The sequence below is a fragment of the Ochotona princeps genome, chromosome 4, assembly GCF_030435755.1.
Source record: "Ochotona princeps isolate mOchPri1 chromosome 4, mOchPri1.hap1, whole genome shotgun sequence".
Taxonomy (NCBI): Eukaryota; Metazoa; Chordata; class Mammalia; order Lagomorpha; family Ochotonidae; genus Ochotona; species Ochotona princeps.
Genome location: NC_080835.1, coordinates 113,661,283 through 113,678,020, shown reverse-complemented (window position 1 = coordinate 113,678,020; position 16,738 = coordinate 113,661,283). Strand labels below are relative to the sequence as shown.

The window sequence follows — 16,738 nt, the reverse complement described above, 5'->3', positions numbered from 1 at the left end:
CCACTGAAACTGCCTGTCACCTCCGAGGTCCTTTATTTTTATTTCTTTGCTCTTGGGGTCAAAGGAAAGCCAAAAAACTTCCTCAAACCAAGGACAAGAAAGCCCTACTTGATGCAATAATCCTGTTATAAATTAGCTGAGGGGACAGGAAAGGCAGGAAGGTGAGGTGGAAAGAACTGAGGAAGGGGCAACAGGCTTCTAGGTTCACAGCCGTGTCATCACCAGCAGCCCAGGCACACCTGTCACCTGGGAAGTCTGGGGGAGGGGAAGCCATGAGGGAGCAGTTCTGGTGGGTGAGCATCAGAGAGACAAGACCGTGGTGTCTTCATGTCTAAGGGTCACACATGCCATGACAGGAGCAGAAAAGTCTTCATGCCCTCCTGTTGTCTGTGGCCAAATGTGTGCCAGCATGGAGGTGCTCCTTACAGCAATCCCAAGCCCATGCTTCAAGTCAGCACCTGCTTCAGTGGCCCACGGGGCTGGAACTTCCCCGCATGAAGTCAGTTACTTACTCAAAGACCTGCTTAGTTTGGGTACTGGTGTTTATTTCTCCTGCACAACTGGATCTAATGCTCCACTTACTTTGGCTGACAAGTGCAAGTCTTCAAGTCACCTCCTCTGAGGGAAGACTATGGAATGTGTTGCACACACTAAGGCATTTTAACACATCAAAGTGTTACAAATCAATATTCACCCTGCCAATATTTTCCTACCCATCCTTAGGACACAAAAAGGGAGTATTCATGAATGACTCACTCTGTGTGGTGTTCTGCTGACAGTTCTTCCACAGACACATGACAATGAAAACCACGAGAATGAGGACCATGATGCCCAGCACACAGCCTACCACCAGGTACAACATGTCACTGCTCCTGGAGGGGCTGCTGGCAGGCCCGACGTGTCCGCCCCCACCTGAGGAGTTTGGAGGGGTGCTGAAGTATTTGATGGGATACTCAGATGCTCCAGGAACTCGTTTCACTAAATCAAAATATAAAAGAAAGCATGATGTCCTAGTGAACACAGTCTCTGAAAAGATTTACTCTGAAGGAGATCTGGATTAGTGCAAGCCAGTCTGTTTATACTTGTTCCAGGGATGCCTTGACCACAAGGGGGTCACAGAAGACTCCAAAGTCTAAAAGTCCAATGTGCCAAAGGCTTGACCCACCAGTTTAGAGAAATCTTTAAGTACAGGCAAACACATGCACTGGGTCCAAGCCAACTGTACCTGCAGAAGACCCTTCAAGAGATGAAATAACAGTATGCAATGAAAACTTTCAATCTGATATATTTGAGCTGAGTAAGATTCAAATTACATCTTTTATGTTTCTACTACATAGGAAAAAAATGAGGACCAACATTAGAAAATGTAATTTTGGGGGTTAATGTCATGGCTAACAGGCTAATCCTCAACCCTGTGGTGCCAACATCTCATATGCGAGCCAGTTTGTGTCCTGACTGCTCCACTTCCAACCAAGCTCTCTGCCTGTGGCCCAAGTCCTTGGACCCCTGTACCCACTTGGGAGGGAGACCCGGAAGACTCAGCTCTGGCAGTTACGGCCATTTGGGGGGTGAACTAGCAGAAGGAATCCCTTCTCTATCTCCCCTCTCTTTGTAAAATTTGCCTTTCAAATAAAAAAAAAATCTTTTTTAAAAATGTAAATTTCGGTTATATTACAATTATTATAATTCCCAAGACCTCACACATGGTATTAAGCACTGTTAAAAAAGGGCTTTTATGGAGTCCATGTAAATGCAATACTCTTACTTAATTCGTTAGGTATTCAGGGTAATGATAATAATAAAAGCCAAAAACAGGTGGGATTCAAATCTCATTCTCTCCAATGTACATGTCACAATAAAAGCAGCGAGCACAGAAGCAACAGCCAGGCTCCAGAAGCAGGGCTGGGTTCTATCTCAGCTCCACCTCATCTGCTTCTGGGTCTGCAACTGCACACTTGTGCACTGGGAAAATGGACAAAGATAAGAGTTCTACTCCAAGATGCTCATGAGTTTTATGGCTTAAAGGTCTCTGAAGTTCATGCTGCCACTGTAGTAGTGTTAAGTGGCAGGCTTTTAAAGAGGTGATAGGTCAAGAATGGACCTTTTTCAAGGGTGCTTTGGTAAACTCAGTTTTCTGGGCAGCACTGTAGCATAGCCAACTAAGCTCAGGTGAATATCAGTTCAAAGTCACATCTGCTTTACTTCTGATCAGCTCTTCCTAAAGCATCTAGGAAAACAGCAGAAAATGGTCCAAGACCTTGGGCCCCTGCAGCTATGTGGAAGACCTGAATGAAGCTCCTGTCTCATTGTTTCAGCTAGGCCCAGCCCTGGCCATTGCAGCCAATTGGGGAGTAAAGCAGTGGATGGAAGATCTCTCTCATTCTCTAACTCTGCCTTTCAAATAAAATAAATACATCTTTAAAAAAAATGAGTTTTCTGATAAGTGTGATGATCCCTCTCTCTCTGTCACTTGCCCTTCTACTATACTATGGCACACACAGCAATTAGCCCCCATCACTGCTGATGCCAATCTCTTAGACTCCTCAGTGTCCAGAACTGCGAGCCGGCTTAGCTTTCATGGTTGGTACCTTACCCAGTCTGTGGTATACGAGAAGCAGAAAAAGAACTAATTCAAGGGGTAAATGAGTTCATCCTAATAAAGTACTATAGCATGGTACATGGTAGGGTCTGAGCAGTTTTGCTATCATAGTTATAATTAATAGTTCTCCTTGATTTCCCAGTAACAAGTCACAGCAGCGAAGTAATCTTCTAAAATTCCATTCAACAAATCACATTGAATCAGGGTTTAGTCGTTGAGCAAGCTCAGCTATAGAGAACAGAACTGGGAATAAGAAATGAAGGGACCAACGTTCGAGGAAGGAGTTGTCTGCAGTTGAAAGCTGGAAAAGCACCTGGCAGAGACTCCAAAAAAAGGTTGTACTTCAGGTTCAGTTGGATTACACGTTTTTTTTTTTTATTTTTAAGATTTATTTATTTTTATTGGAAAGGTAGATTCATAGGGAGAAGGATAGACAGAAAGATCTTCCATCCGCTGAATCATTCCATAAATTGCCACAACAGCCAGCTAAACTGATCTGAAGCCAGGAGCAAGGAGTTTCTTCTGGGTCTCCCACATAGGTGCAGGGTTCCAAGGCTTTGGGCTGTCCTCTACTGCTCTTCCAGGCTACAAACAGGGAGCTGGATGGGAAGTGGAGCAACTGAGACACAAACCAGCGTCCATGTGGAATCCCAGTGCTCAAAGACAAAGGGTTAGTCAATTGAGCCAATGTGCCAGGCCCCAGATCACATTCTTCTAAGGCCACTATAACCCTAAAATTAAACACTAAAGGTCTCTGAGGCAAAGTGGGTGCTCCATATCAGACATTAAAAATCAGGGTTACTCTTGCAGAAGGCCTTCAGGATTAATCACTCTTTATCCTTCAATTACTTGCAATTCTACTAAGTTTGATGATTTGGCTTCCAACTTCTTGTTCAAGTTAAAAGCAGAAGACAGGTGACTTGTGTCGAGGCTGGGTACGATAGCCCTATGTTAACATCAATAATTGGAGATAGCTAAGAGCCTGATAGAGATGTCATGACAAACACAAAGAGAAATCTAAGCCGGAAGGAAACACCATAATAGCCCCTGATCTTCAAAGGGAAGTGGGAAAAACCAGCTTTCAACACCTGGGTCTTCCTGAAAACCTCACTGAGCTACTGAAGATAAAAGCACCATTGTCCTAACAAGAACATGGGGCCATTTTGTGGAAGGTTAAATCATACATCCTGTCTTCTGCACAAACAGAATAGCAACTGCATAACATATTTTAAAAAGGCATTCAGTAAGACAGTTAACATTTTAAATAAGACTGATTTTTCATTGTTTTGAACGTCCGTAGGTAGAACCTTGTCTTCTCCAGTAAAAGACATAACGATGCTGTTCTAAGAACAGCTTCACCATCCCTACTAGATTTACAACAGTTATAGTGATGTTCTCTATGTTCTTCCATACCTTGCATGGCTATATTCTTATGTGTTTTAGGACCATTTCTGCTTAATTTCATATCGGTATCACACCGCATTTATAGGCACCTAAGACACACTCCTGAACAAATCAGTGTTTGATCCAGCTACCTGATAATGTGCCTGGGAAAGCAGTAGAGAATAAGACAAGTTTTGGGGACCCTGAAACCACATGGGAGAAAGGGAAAAAGCTCCTAGCTTCAGAATGGCCCAGATTCTACCATTGTGACCAACTGGGAAATGAATCAGCAGATGGAAGATCTCTCTTTTTCTTTTTATCTCCCCCATCCTCCCTCTCTGTTTCTGTAACTATTAATAAATAAATCTTTATATATATACATATATATAGCACTTATCCTTACTGTTCCTATACTTTTGTTCATATGAATTTTCTCACAGCAATCTCAAAAAGTACTCAGCACATACTTCTCATCTCTTCAAAGAGAATAAGATTAAGAAAGTGATTTACTTAGAGTCCCAAAGAAATTAACAGGATTCATGCATAAGTAATGATATTTTAAATAAGTGCTCTAGCCAACATATTGCATGCTCTTGGGATAATCTAAATGCATATACCCAGAAAATGGTCAAAAGCAGAAATTTATTTTCTTGGGGGAAAAAAATGTCAACAGTTAGTAGGAATCATCCAGGTTTTGGAATACTAGCACTGTCTAGTGGAAAAACATAAACTCCCACCGCCTCCTACCTTTAGTCTCACAGATCATCACATTGCTAAATTCGCTTTCTCCTCCTTCATTGAAACACTGCATCTTAATATCATAGGACGTTTCTGGCTGCAGGTGGCCAATCATATGCCATTGCTTAGAACCTAGGAGGGAAAAATAAAAGATACACTTGACACATACCCAAACAGTAATGCCAATATAATTTTTTTTTTCAGAATGAGGTTGGAGTAGCATCCTTTACCAACTACTAGTTTGTGCAATAAAAAAATATATTGAATCTAACTAAGTACTTCAGTAATACATCATAGATTAATAACATTTCTTCTCTGTGATATGAAAAAAATAAGGAGATAAACAGAATTAAAATCATACTTGTGAGGTGGGCACATGGCTCAATTGGCTAATCCTTTGCTTGTAAGTGCTCTGGGATCCCATATGGATGCCTGTTTGTTTCCTAGTTGCTCCACTTCCTAGCCAGCTCCAAGCTCGTGGCCTGGGAAAACAGTAGAGGATGGCCCAAAACCTTGGGACTCCGCACCCGTGTGGGAGACCTGGAAGAAGCTCCTGGCTTCCTATCAGCTCTGCTCTGGCTATCATGGCTATCTGTGGAGTGAACCAGCAGATGGAAGATCTTTCTGTCTCTCCTTCTCCCTGTGACTCCGTCTTTCCAATACAAATAAATAAATCTTTTAAAAAAATAAAGCTGCATTTATATGTTGGTAATAGCATTTATTTAATTAAAAACAACTAGTGGTGAGTCTTTCATAAAATAAGTGTTACTCTCAGACATGAGTTTTTTTTTTTAATCTATTTTATTGTATTGTTGTTGACAATCTTTACATAGTTAATTACAGTTAAAGAAGAAAAAGAAAGAAAGAATAAAAAAGGTTCAGGGGGTATAGGGAAGTGGGTAATACTATTATGTCCATATTGTTTCCATCATGTATCTGAGGTAAAGGGGGATATTGAGGGAGAAGCCCCACCTGGTTTCCCGCCCACTCGAGTCCCGGATGTGGGGCATGCTCTGAGATATGTGCTCGAGTGGTGTTAATAGTTCTCCGGTTATGAATCGCTGCCAGTTTTGCTCGATGAGGTCGTCCACTGATTGATATGGCCCATTATAAAGTCTCCATTTGCCCCATATTTCGCTGCCAACATATAGCTGAGATGAATGATTGATCTGCTCTGTCTTCTGTCTTTTCTTGATTAGAGTTCTGAGTCCAGCAGTTCGATTGGGGAGATCTCCAAAGAAACTTTGAGGTATTCCCAGATCAGATTCTTGTATGTTCTAGCAAGCACAGGGCCCGGCACAGTCCATCACCCCGATCAGCTGGTGGTTGCAGTTGCTGGGTTGGTTCTGTTTTCGGTCCCGAGTTGCACTGGAACCAATGGGTGTTGCAATCCAGTCTGGTTCGGCCCTTACATCAACCAGTGAGAGCTGCAGCCTAGTCGGGGTGACCCACAATAACTCCCACCAGGCCCGCCCCCTACCCTGGTTTGCCAGTATTTGTAGCAGAAGACCAGTCTGTCCCACATCCCATTTGGCTCTTGTACTTGTCAATGGGTATTAAAGCTTAGTTCTATCTAACCAACTCAACCATCCAGCCCTCACGGGTGTTGTTGAGTGTCTCTCTATCTAGCCACCCCAGCCCCCGTCTAAGTTTTCATGCCCTCCCACGGGAATAGTGACCCAAGAGGGGGGAACCCACTATTTCCCTCCCAGGTCTCTGTCCCGGTTTATGCACTCTTTAGGTGGTTCTGTGATTTGACTTGACAGAATTAGTCCCCAGTGCCAGCTTCTGCGGCTATGCCCATACATCCCTCACCCACTCTAATTTATGCTTGCACCAGCAGGAATCATCCGCCTAGCCTGGCTTTTCCCTGGTCTAATCCACATGCGGCGCGCAGGTGATGTACCCTTGCTTAGTCTGGTCTGTCTCTATCCCAGCCCGAGCTCTCCAGTGGGAGTAGCTGTCTGGCGAGGAGACCAGCCCCTTAATCCCCCTGCCGGTTCTGCCCCTCCCTTCCTGGATCTCACGTGTGCTGGTTGGGTGCTGCAGTCAAATCCAGTACAGTCAACCTCACCTTAGCGTTCCATAATGTGCACTGGTTTTGTCGCGACCAGTCCCGGCCTGATCCACACTCTGTTCTGGTGCTCGGATTTGCCAGTGGGTGACATGAACTGATTCAGCCTGGTCTGCCCTTGACCCATGCCAAATGTATGCCAGTGGGAAACTGTCCATGGCCTATTCTGGGCTGTTTCCTATCATGCTTCTTGCACTTACCTGCAGGGACTGTGTCCTGCAGAGGAGTTGCCCAGGCTCCTCCATCAGAACCCCTCCCAGTGGCAGATTTTGCACATGCCAGGGGGTCCTTGAGCCAACCCTACCCAGTTCACCTCATGTCCTAGCAGGAACAGTGGCTTTTCCTGGCTTGCTTTCACCCCGTTCTGGTTTTTGTTGTTGGATGTTTCAGCCCAGCCATGGCTCGTCCATACCCACATACAGCTCACACATGGCTCAAGAGAGGAGTGAGACCCAGCCTAATCAGTCCCACATCTACCCTCTGGTTCTCCATGACACCAGATGGTGTTGGGCTCTGAACTGGCCCGGTGCATCCAATCCCAGCCCACACTAGTGCCTCGGGAGACCGCAACTGTCTCCTAGATAGAATGCAGCCCCCATTCCAGCACACGTGCCCCTTGGTGGGAACCTCAACCCAGCTAAGGTGTCCCCTTACCTCCCCAACTGGACCTGTTCCTAGCCGTAGATCATGCGCCTGCCAGTGGTTGCTCTGACTCAGCTTATCTCAGTCCCTCACTTGTCCTGGCCTCTGCCTTAGACAGTGTGACTTAGCGTCCTTGACTCAAGCAGCTACCTAAGCAGCGATTCAGACAACCAATACCCCAGAGTTCCCTGGCCGGGTGGCCAGCAGGCAGAGCCTGGCACCACATGGTGCACTGGCCGTCCTGGGGGAGGCCGAGGACTCGTTCACTGCCTTGTGGCAGTGTCTTTGGCGTGAGCCCCCAGCATTGGGTCCAACCCGGCAGGGGCACCCCCCACAGCCACCACACTGTGAGGAGCGGCACTTGCCTCCATCCCAAGGCCCGAACCCCTCCCAAACTCCTCAGACATGAGTTAAAAAAAAAAACAAACCTCAAATCTTGTGACCCTCTTATCAGCCTAGCGATTCAACCCACTGTGCATAAGAACTGAAAGTGGGACATTTCCCAGAGAGCAAATGATCTAGCAAAACATTCAATTCCACCGCAATGGATACAATATGAATGGTCAAGTACACTAAGGCCTGAGTAAACTTCAGGGAATTACCCCAAAGCAAATTCTACCACAGAAACCTCTCCGCAGATACTTCTGCTGTTGCTTTTCTTTGGAGTCCGGGTCTCCAAACCACACCAGTTTCTCTGATAGAAAGACTGCTACCCCTGGCACTCGGCCAGCATTTCATTTAGAGCTGCTCAGAAACTGAACACTCCAGTATAAATCACTCTCCACTTTTATTTTCATGGACCCGTGACAAACTTTCACACACAGGGACACTTTTGCCAGATTTAATGAACTGTTCAAGTGCTCTCAACCCCTCTCAGAAAACATCTCTTCAAACTGTTTCCACTCTTTCTTAGAAACTCTGCCACCAGCTGATTCAAGAATTTATTGAAGGCAGAGAACAAAACCAAACAAAACTACACCCGCCCGTCAGATGGGCTTGGCTCGCTGGACCAGGCTCCTTTCCACACAAAACACATTTCAGTCTAGTAGCTCACACCCCTTGTCAGGTCACCAGCACAAAACCCTGTATTCACAGAGCCGCACTTCATCAGAAAATCCTCTTGTTTTAGAATCCAGGGTCACGGAAAATCTCAAGAAGGGAGAAATTCTATGCCCCATTTATATATATATATATAGACCCACCCTCCCAAAAATCTGGATTCCAAAAAACCATCTGAACCTAAAACAGACTTACTTATAAAAATCCAAAACTTTCTGAAAGAGTTGATTTTTCTCTAACCCTGGGTCCTTCCTAATGTGACCTTACATCCTCTTAACTATAAACACTCTCTTGAATTCTTGAATAATATTACACTAGATTTGAGCGTTTTGTTTTTTTTTTTTTTCATAACACTGGCAAAATTGGAGTTAAACTAGGCTTTGGTAGGTTACTCATAAAATAATTTAGATAATTTCTATCTTGCTAGGTTACTATTCCATCACTATGCTAATTCTTCCAATGGCTACAATTACAACAAATATCAGCAAAGAGAATTTTTTACTGATCACTGATGAATACGACAGCTCAGAGTATATGCTTGTTAAAACCAAAAACAACCACACACACTCTTTGCCTTACAAGCAACTATTTTTCCAAAGGATACTCAAGACTTAAAAATTTACCTCTAGTTGAGAGATCTGGTTTGCGAGAAACCAAAAGCCCAGATTTAAAGACCAGAAATAAGCAATAGTCTGATTTATCTGGAACTCGATACAACTTTACAAGATAAAAATATCACAGACAAAAGCATCTGTATGCTGGAAACTCATAGTTTATCCAAATGTGTAACTTAATCCAGAAGATGAGATAATTTAAATATTATTGTTCTTACTATATTCTTTTACAATTTAGTTGAGTTTAAGTTTTTTCTTTTTTCAAAAGCTTAAAGTCTGAGTTAATGCATGCAAGTAATCTGAAACTTGTAAAGAAAACTTTAAGGAATGAATGCTTTGGCTCCCAGGTTTGGGAGACCAGAGATAGTCTTCCAAAGGCCACAGGAAGAATTTCAAATGCATAAACTTGAAAATAAGGAATAAGCAAATTATACAGCACAGTGAAGCCCACTTAAACATCTAACTTCTCAGTGTGTAACATGTATAAACAAGTTCTCTGTGAATCATATGCCAAAACTCACATTTTTAGACACTACCATCAAATACACAATCTTTCTTAAACTCATTCCAAGTGGTACACTACGTGACTATCACAGAAGTTTGTAAAAGTTAAGTGGTCTGACTAGGAGAGAACAGTTTAAAAACTAACAGAGGATATTCCTAGAAAGCAAGACTAAGAGGTGGGGGCCAGGGGCATAGCGAAGACAGACACAGCTAGATATTCATTTTGTTTACACTTGGTTTGTTTATAACCCTCTTATAACAACTGTTAAATCTGATTCAGAAGCTAAAAATCCAAAAGCAAAAACCTAGGCCCCATGCCTCTAAATTAGCTGAACTAAAATGAAGAGCTAGATAAGACCAAAATGCAGAACACATACTAACAATTATAGAACACATACTAACAATTATGTATATTACCATTTCTTTTTATTATATAAGCTTTTTTTTTTTCCTTGAAAAGCAGAGTTACAGAGAGAGAAGGAGACAGAGATCTTCCACCTTTGGACTCATCCTCCAAATGGCCCCAACAGCCAGTGCTGGGCCAAGCCAAAGCAAAGAAGCTGGAACTCCCACCAGGTCTCCCATGAGTCACTGCCATGAGAGCGAAGGGTTTCAGCCACCCTCCACTGTTCTACACACGTACATTAGCAAGCATCAAGCGAAGCAGCCAGGATGCTGGTGCTGTAGGCAGCTCAACCTACTGTGCCACAATGCTGGCCACACCATTTCTTTTTGTAAATAGCTTTTTTATTGCCATAAAAGATACACACATAAAATCACACATAATTGTACAGCTCAATGAATGTTCACAAATTGAACACACATCTGGAATCAGCACCCAGCTTATGATAGAGAACCCTGCAGACCCACAGTGGCTCCTCAGACTCCGTCTAGACATTTGACTCTCCCAAGACCTCTACTACCTTGACCACTAAGAGCAGAGGATAGTTTTACTATTAAAAATTATAGAAAAAGAGGAGCAATCATGCCTTCATTGAAAAAAAAGATGATTCATGGAAAATAATAAAAGTAAAATTTTAAAAAAATTTAAATATATTTATTAGAAGTGGTATTCAGGGCCCAGTGCTGTAGCCTCTCAGCTAAAGTCCTCGCTTTGAATGTACCAGGATCCCAAATGGGCACCGGTTTTAATTCCAGTGGCACCGCTTCCCAATCAGCTCCCTGCTTGTGGCCTGGGAAAGCAGTCGAAGATGGCCCAAAGCCTTGGGACCCTGCATCCGCCTGGGAAACCCGGAAGGAGGTTCCAGGCTCCTGCGCTCGGATTGGTTCAGCTACCACCGTTGCAGTCACTTGGGGAGTGAATCAACGGACAGACGATCTTCCTCTCTGTCTCTCCTCCTCTCTGTATATGACTTTCCAATAAAATGAAAAAAAAGAAGTGGTATGCAACCTAGCAGAGAAAACAGGCATATATCTCATCAGGGCCTGGGTTTCATTTGGCTCCTGACTCTGGCTTTCCGTTAACGCATACCCTGGCAGGCAGCAGAGAAGCCTCAAGTAGTTGGGCTCTCCCAGCTACATGGGAGACCCATGTGGGAGACTGCATCCCTGGTCCTGGCTTCCATGGGCAGTTGTAGAGTAAACCAAAAGAGACTCTCTATCTGCCTCTCAAACAAATAAACAAATGATTTTTTTAAAGACCCACACTAGGGCCCGGCGCAGTAGCTTAGTAGCTAAAGTCCTCGCCTTGCATGCGCTCGGATCCCATATGGGTGCTCGTTCATGTCCTGGCTGCTCCACTTCCCATCCAGCTCCCTGCTTGTAACCTGGGAAAGCAGTCAGGACGGTCCAAAGCCTTTGGACCCTGCACACATGTGGGAGACCTGGAAGAAGCTCTTGGCTTCTGGCTTCAGATTGGCTCAGCTCCGGTCTTTGCAGCCACTTAGGGAATGAAACTGCAGATGGAAGATCTTTCTCTGTCTCACCTTCTCTCTGTAAATCTTACTTTCCAATAAAAAATAAACAAATCTTTAAAAGATTTTAAAAGGACCCATATTGAGTGCCTGCAATGCCCAAGCATTAAAGTTGAGATGATAAATTTTTCATTACATTACAAAAGTAGTTCCACTTAATACTGCACTATATCCCATAAGAACATATAGACATTACTTGCTAATTAAAAATTTTTAAAATAAGGAAAAAATACATTGGGTAAACATTAAAAGTAATGTCACAATATTCAATGAAATGCAGCATATGACACATTTGAAGTAATCTATTACAGCAAAAATTGTATGCACTATTTGATGTCAAGAAGTCATGGAAAATAAATGTGCCCTGGGCCAATTTTCTGACATGATCCAATAGGACATTCACTATTTCAAAGTATCAGAAATTTGGAGTGAAAAAAGGACCTTGGACGAAGCGTTCCTCTCAGAACAACAAGCTCATCCTTGATACCTCTGAGGAACAAGCATTCAACTTCTGCCGAACCCTTCGAAATGCTGGAGAGTCCATTGCTTTGTGAAAAGTTTAGGTCAGGATGCCTTGTTAGAAAGTTCTTCCTATCTTTTTTTTTAATTTATTTATATGAACGGCAGAGTGACAGGGAGCAAGGGAGAGAGACAAGAGAGATTTTGCACCTACTGGTTTACTCCCCAAATCACTACACTGCTGGGATGGGCCACAATGAAGCCAAGAGCTCCACGATCTCCCATGTGAGTGGCAGGGGCCCAAGTACTTGGCTGTTTTCTGCTAGCAAGTCCTCTCTTCAACTACTTCCGTACAGCCTGGTCTCCCTCCACCAGCTTAACTCCTTCTCCACACAACAGTTCTCAAATATCTCCGAGTAGTTGTCATGCTGCTTCACCCGCCTTCCTTTTTTGCCACCCAAGCCTCACGAGGAATCCCATTATTTCTGGTCACTACAGGCAGAACGACGTGCAGCCCCGCAGAGAAGACACCTGCCTCCCACTTGGGAGCACCTGGGTTCAATGCCCAGCTCAGCCCGATGCCTGCTAACTCAGATCTGGGGAGGCAGCAGTGATGGCTCAAGTTGTAGGGCACCTGCCATGCACATGGGAGAGACCTGAATTGAGTTTCCAGCTCCTGAGCCTGGTCGCAGTCCAGTCCCGGCCAACGGGGCATTTGGTCAGTGAGTCAATAAAGGGAAACTGATGTTCTCTTTCTCTCATTTAAATAAGCATAATTTTTTTAAACAAAATGTTCTGTTTTGGACCACATTCATCCATTCACTCCTGAATACCTCATCACTGTAGAACAAGAAGAAAGCAAAGGAAAAAGTCCCTGGGCCCAACAGGAGGTTAACATTTGGTAAGGAAGATAAATTTTAAGAAAATAATTTCAAACACACTTCCATGTTTCATCTTTTGTTGAATTCTATGAAATATACACAAAGAGTATGGTTAGAAACTTAGGGGAATTTTACCTACAGGGCATTTAGCACACAACAGAGGAAACATAGGTTGAGAGGCACACAGCAGGTGGTGGCAGAATCTTCTCTGTGATAGACAAATCTTAGTGTGCACAAGCCCCTAAAACAAAGGCCAGGATGAAGAGCACACCGTGAGGACAGGAAAGATCTCAGAGACATGGCTGTGGGTAGAGGCAGTGCCAGCCGCGTCACCTGGGGCTGCTGAGCCCTATGTAATGCACTGGTTTATACTCTCCATGCAATACAAAAGCAGTTTCAACACTGTGTACCACCTTGGTGATTTTCTTTTTACTCTACATGCATTCCAATTCCTCACTATCTCTAAAGGTGGATGGCATACATGGTAAAGATATAATCTTTCTGGTACAGACTTCAACAAAACTATTTGAATGATACACCACTTTTTCAACATGCTAGAAGTTGCTACTGGGTTTTATACTCAGGTCACAGGTCACCTAAACACAACAGAAATCAAATTTTTCCCCAGTTAAAATTGATGACAAATCATCACCTTCATATGTCTCTGAAAAGGATTCTGCAATCAAAATACACACAAGACTATATGTTAACGTGGAAAAAAAAATGGCTTTGGGACAAATTCAACAGCAATAATGCAAATGCTATTTCAATTTTTACTCTGCCTCAACCTCCATGACGCCTTCCATATTATCTGTGAATCCCCCTCCCTTCTTTGTATGAATCACAGCTTGCACGGGGACTTACCTTCTACCACGTCCCTCTTGTAATCACTGTCATTGTCACTATCCGTGGGTCGGTAATAAATATAAAATCCTTGGATGGGAGTGTTATTGTTACTTGATGGAATGTACTGAAAAACGAGAAAAGAATATTTATCAAAGACAAAAAAAAATGTTAATCTCACATCCAGTTGGATTTACTTATCTGGTAATATTTTTCTCATTTCATTTTGCAAGTATACTTAATAACCACTTTTAAGTTAATTCAAAATTATTGAGAGCACTTAGCTTCCTGTAGGACTAAACAAAATAGAGAAGTCCACTTGCTGGTTTCAAAGGCATAATAGCACATTTGGTTCAAAATGAATAAAGCACTAAGTGGCGGTTAAGTTAATAACACTTGGATAAGAGCCAAGGAAATGATTTTATCTTTAATCCTGATCGTTATAATACATACTTTCAAACAAATATTAATGCCCTTCAATTTCCCCTCCACTACAAGTTCAAAAACGTGATGTGCTCACAATGCCAGGAGAATATTAAACTGACTGCTGCCATGACCAGCTCAGGAAGTCTTCTCCATGGAGAAGTGTTCACGTACCGTCCACTTTAGCATGATCTGAGTGTCGCTGACTGCCTCTGTGTAAGCAATGTGAGGTCCAGTTATCGGACGGTTGGAAAACCGATTGGGGAACCCAGCCACCTGATAAGGACGAGACGCTGAACTCCGGAAACTCTCCCCATAATGGTTGATAGCGATGACCCTAAATTTGTATGTTGAACCTTGAGGGGAAAACAAAACAAATACCCATAACTAAAACACAGTTGTGATGGGAAAACTGAAGAGAGAATATTAAAAATATGCCTCCTGTGCTTAAGTACCTATCTATAGTAACAGTGAGAAATTCTACAGCTGGCTAGTGATCCAGTTCAACCACTGGTGAACTATAAGCAGCTGGGAGTGAGTGGCTGTTCAGTGCACCATATTCCAGATTTCAAGACAGGAAAGAATGCCGTGAAAGATGAATGAGTGGTGCTTCAACACGGGAGCAGGCAGAGGGCTAGGAAAAGACATGTACCCCATTTACCACCCTGGTCTGAGCCATGCCTAGCAAGGACAGTGAGGAATCTGTTCCCCACACCAGTCTCCTCACTTGGAAAGAAATAACTGGAGCTAAGTTTAACACAGTGAACACATTCCTATGAGGAAATGCCATGGGGTGACAGCAGACACCACACTGGCTTCCCTGAGAACAGGGTTAGCGGGAGCAGACTGGAACTCCACAGAAAGAGTTTGGGTTATGTGTGTGTGTGTGTGTATATATATATATATATATATATATATATATACACATACACATATATATATATATATATTTTTTTTTATTATTACAAAGTCAGATATATAGAGAGGAGGAGAGACAAAGAGGAAGATCCTCCGTCCGACGACTCACTCCCCAAGTGAGCCGCAACGGCCAGTGCACGCCGATCCGAAGCCGGGAACCTGGAACCTCCTCTGGGTCTCCCACAAGGGTGCAGGGTCCCAAGGCTTTGGGCCGTCCTTGACTGCTTTCCCAGGCCACAAGCAGGGAGCTGGATGGGAAGTGGAGCTGCCGGGACTAGAACCAGCACCCATATGGGATCCCAGTGCGTGCAAGGTGAGGACCTTAACCACTACGCCATCACGCCGGGCCCTGAAGTTGTTAATATATAACCCAGGGCCCAGCGGCGCCACTTCCCATCCAGCTCCCTGCTTGTGGCCTGGGAAAGCAGTCAAGGACGGCCCAAAGCCTTGGGACCCTGCACCCTTGTGGGAGACCCAGAAGAGGCTCCTGGCTTCGGATTGCCTCAGCTCCAGCTGTTGCAGTCACTTGGGGAGTGAATCATTGGACGGAAGATCTTCCTCTCTGTCTCTCCTCTCTGTATATCCGCCTTTCCAATAAAAATCTTATTAAAAAAAAAAGAACTTCAAAAACTACTCAGAATTGTGAATTTTTGAAAACCCAAATCTAAAGAATAAATTAAAACCCTAAAGCAAGTCTCCTGTTGCTTAAAAATAGTCCCTGGCCTTCTGAAGACAAGTCTTCAGTCTGGAACATGCTATATAGCTTTACCCCAGCTTAAAACTGTGACCTTTTCCCAACTGAACCTACACATTCTCGCGTGCCTCATGCTATCCGCTCAAACACAAGCATTTGTTAACAATATGCAACTCAAAGTCCAAAAACAAAAATGACCCTGAAACCCCCAAAAATAAAATTCAGAGGTTATTTATTCCCTCTTTCTGTTTTATTTTTTTGTAGAACCTTAAGTTGTTTTTGGTTTTTTGTTTTTGTTTTTGTTTTTGTTTTGGATGGGGGATCCTCTGCTGGAACTGACATTAAAACCAGGGTCAGCTGTCTCATTTCTGTAACATTGAGCTCTGTGCCTAGATTCAGCAGCGGATTGATGTTCATCAGTTCACAAGCAATTTTCTTCTTGAAACTGTCATCACAAAACACACACATACAGAGATGTTTACCACACCATTGTTTTGGAGTATAAATAACTTAAACCCAGAAATAAAGAATGGTTACATACACTGTGGTATACTATATAACAGAAATACAGCAACTAAACACAGAGCTTTGAGAAGCTGGGTAAGACACCTGTGTCCCACATCAGACTGTTTTGTTTGATACCCAGGCTCCAGCTGCAGATGACAGCTTCCTGCTACCACAGACCCTGCGAGGCGGTGGACGGCTGCTCCTGGAGCTGGACTCCTGCCTCCAAGAGGGGAACTGGGCATGCTCCTGGCTGCCGCCACCTTCAGGTCTGGCCCAGCCCAGCAGTGAGCCACACTTGGAAAGGTGATCAATGGAGGAGAGTGCGTGCGCTCTCCCTCTCTCTCTCTCTGCATCTCAAACAATGTTTTTAAATAGCTTTATAAAGAATTTTAAAAATACTATAAAACATTACCCAAAATACCTGTTTTATGAGAAGCCAACATGCACCCCTATGTTCATAGCAGCA

The 16,738-nt window shown here is 43.5% G+C and overlaps 1 protein-coding gene across 1 annotated transcript in view; it reads right to left on the bottom strand.

Moving 5' to 3' along the window:
- The window catches only part of CDON (cell adhesion associated, oncogene regulated), a 118,360-nt gene that overhangs the window by 24,963 nt on the left and 76,659 nt on the right, over window positions 1-16,738 (bottom strand). Inside the window, exons 13-16 of the mRNA XM_058664131.1 lie at window positions 14,328-14,509; window positions 13,752-13,857; window positions 4,730-4,852; window positions 757-978 (exon numbers count right to left, since the gene is read on the bottom strand). Of these exons, the coding sequence (XP_058520114.1) occupies window positions 757-978; window positions 4,730-4,852; window positions 13,752-13,857; window positions 14,328-14,509 (633 nt within the window). The remainder of the gene's footprint in view (window positions 1-756; window positions 979-4,729; window positions 4,853-13,751; window positions 13,858-14,327; window positions 14,510-16,738) is intronic.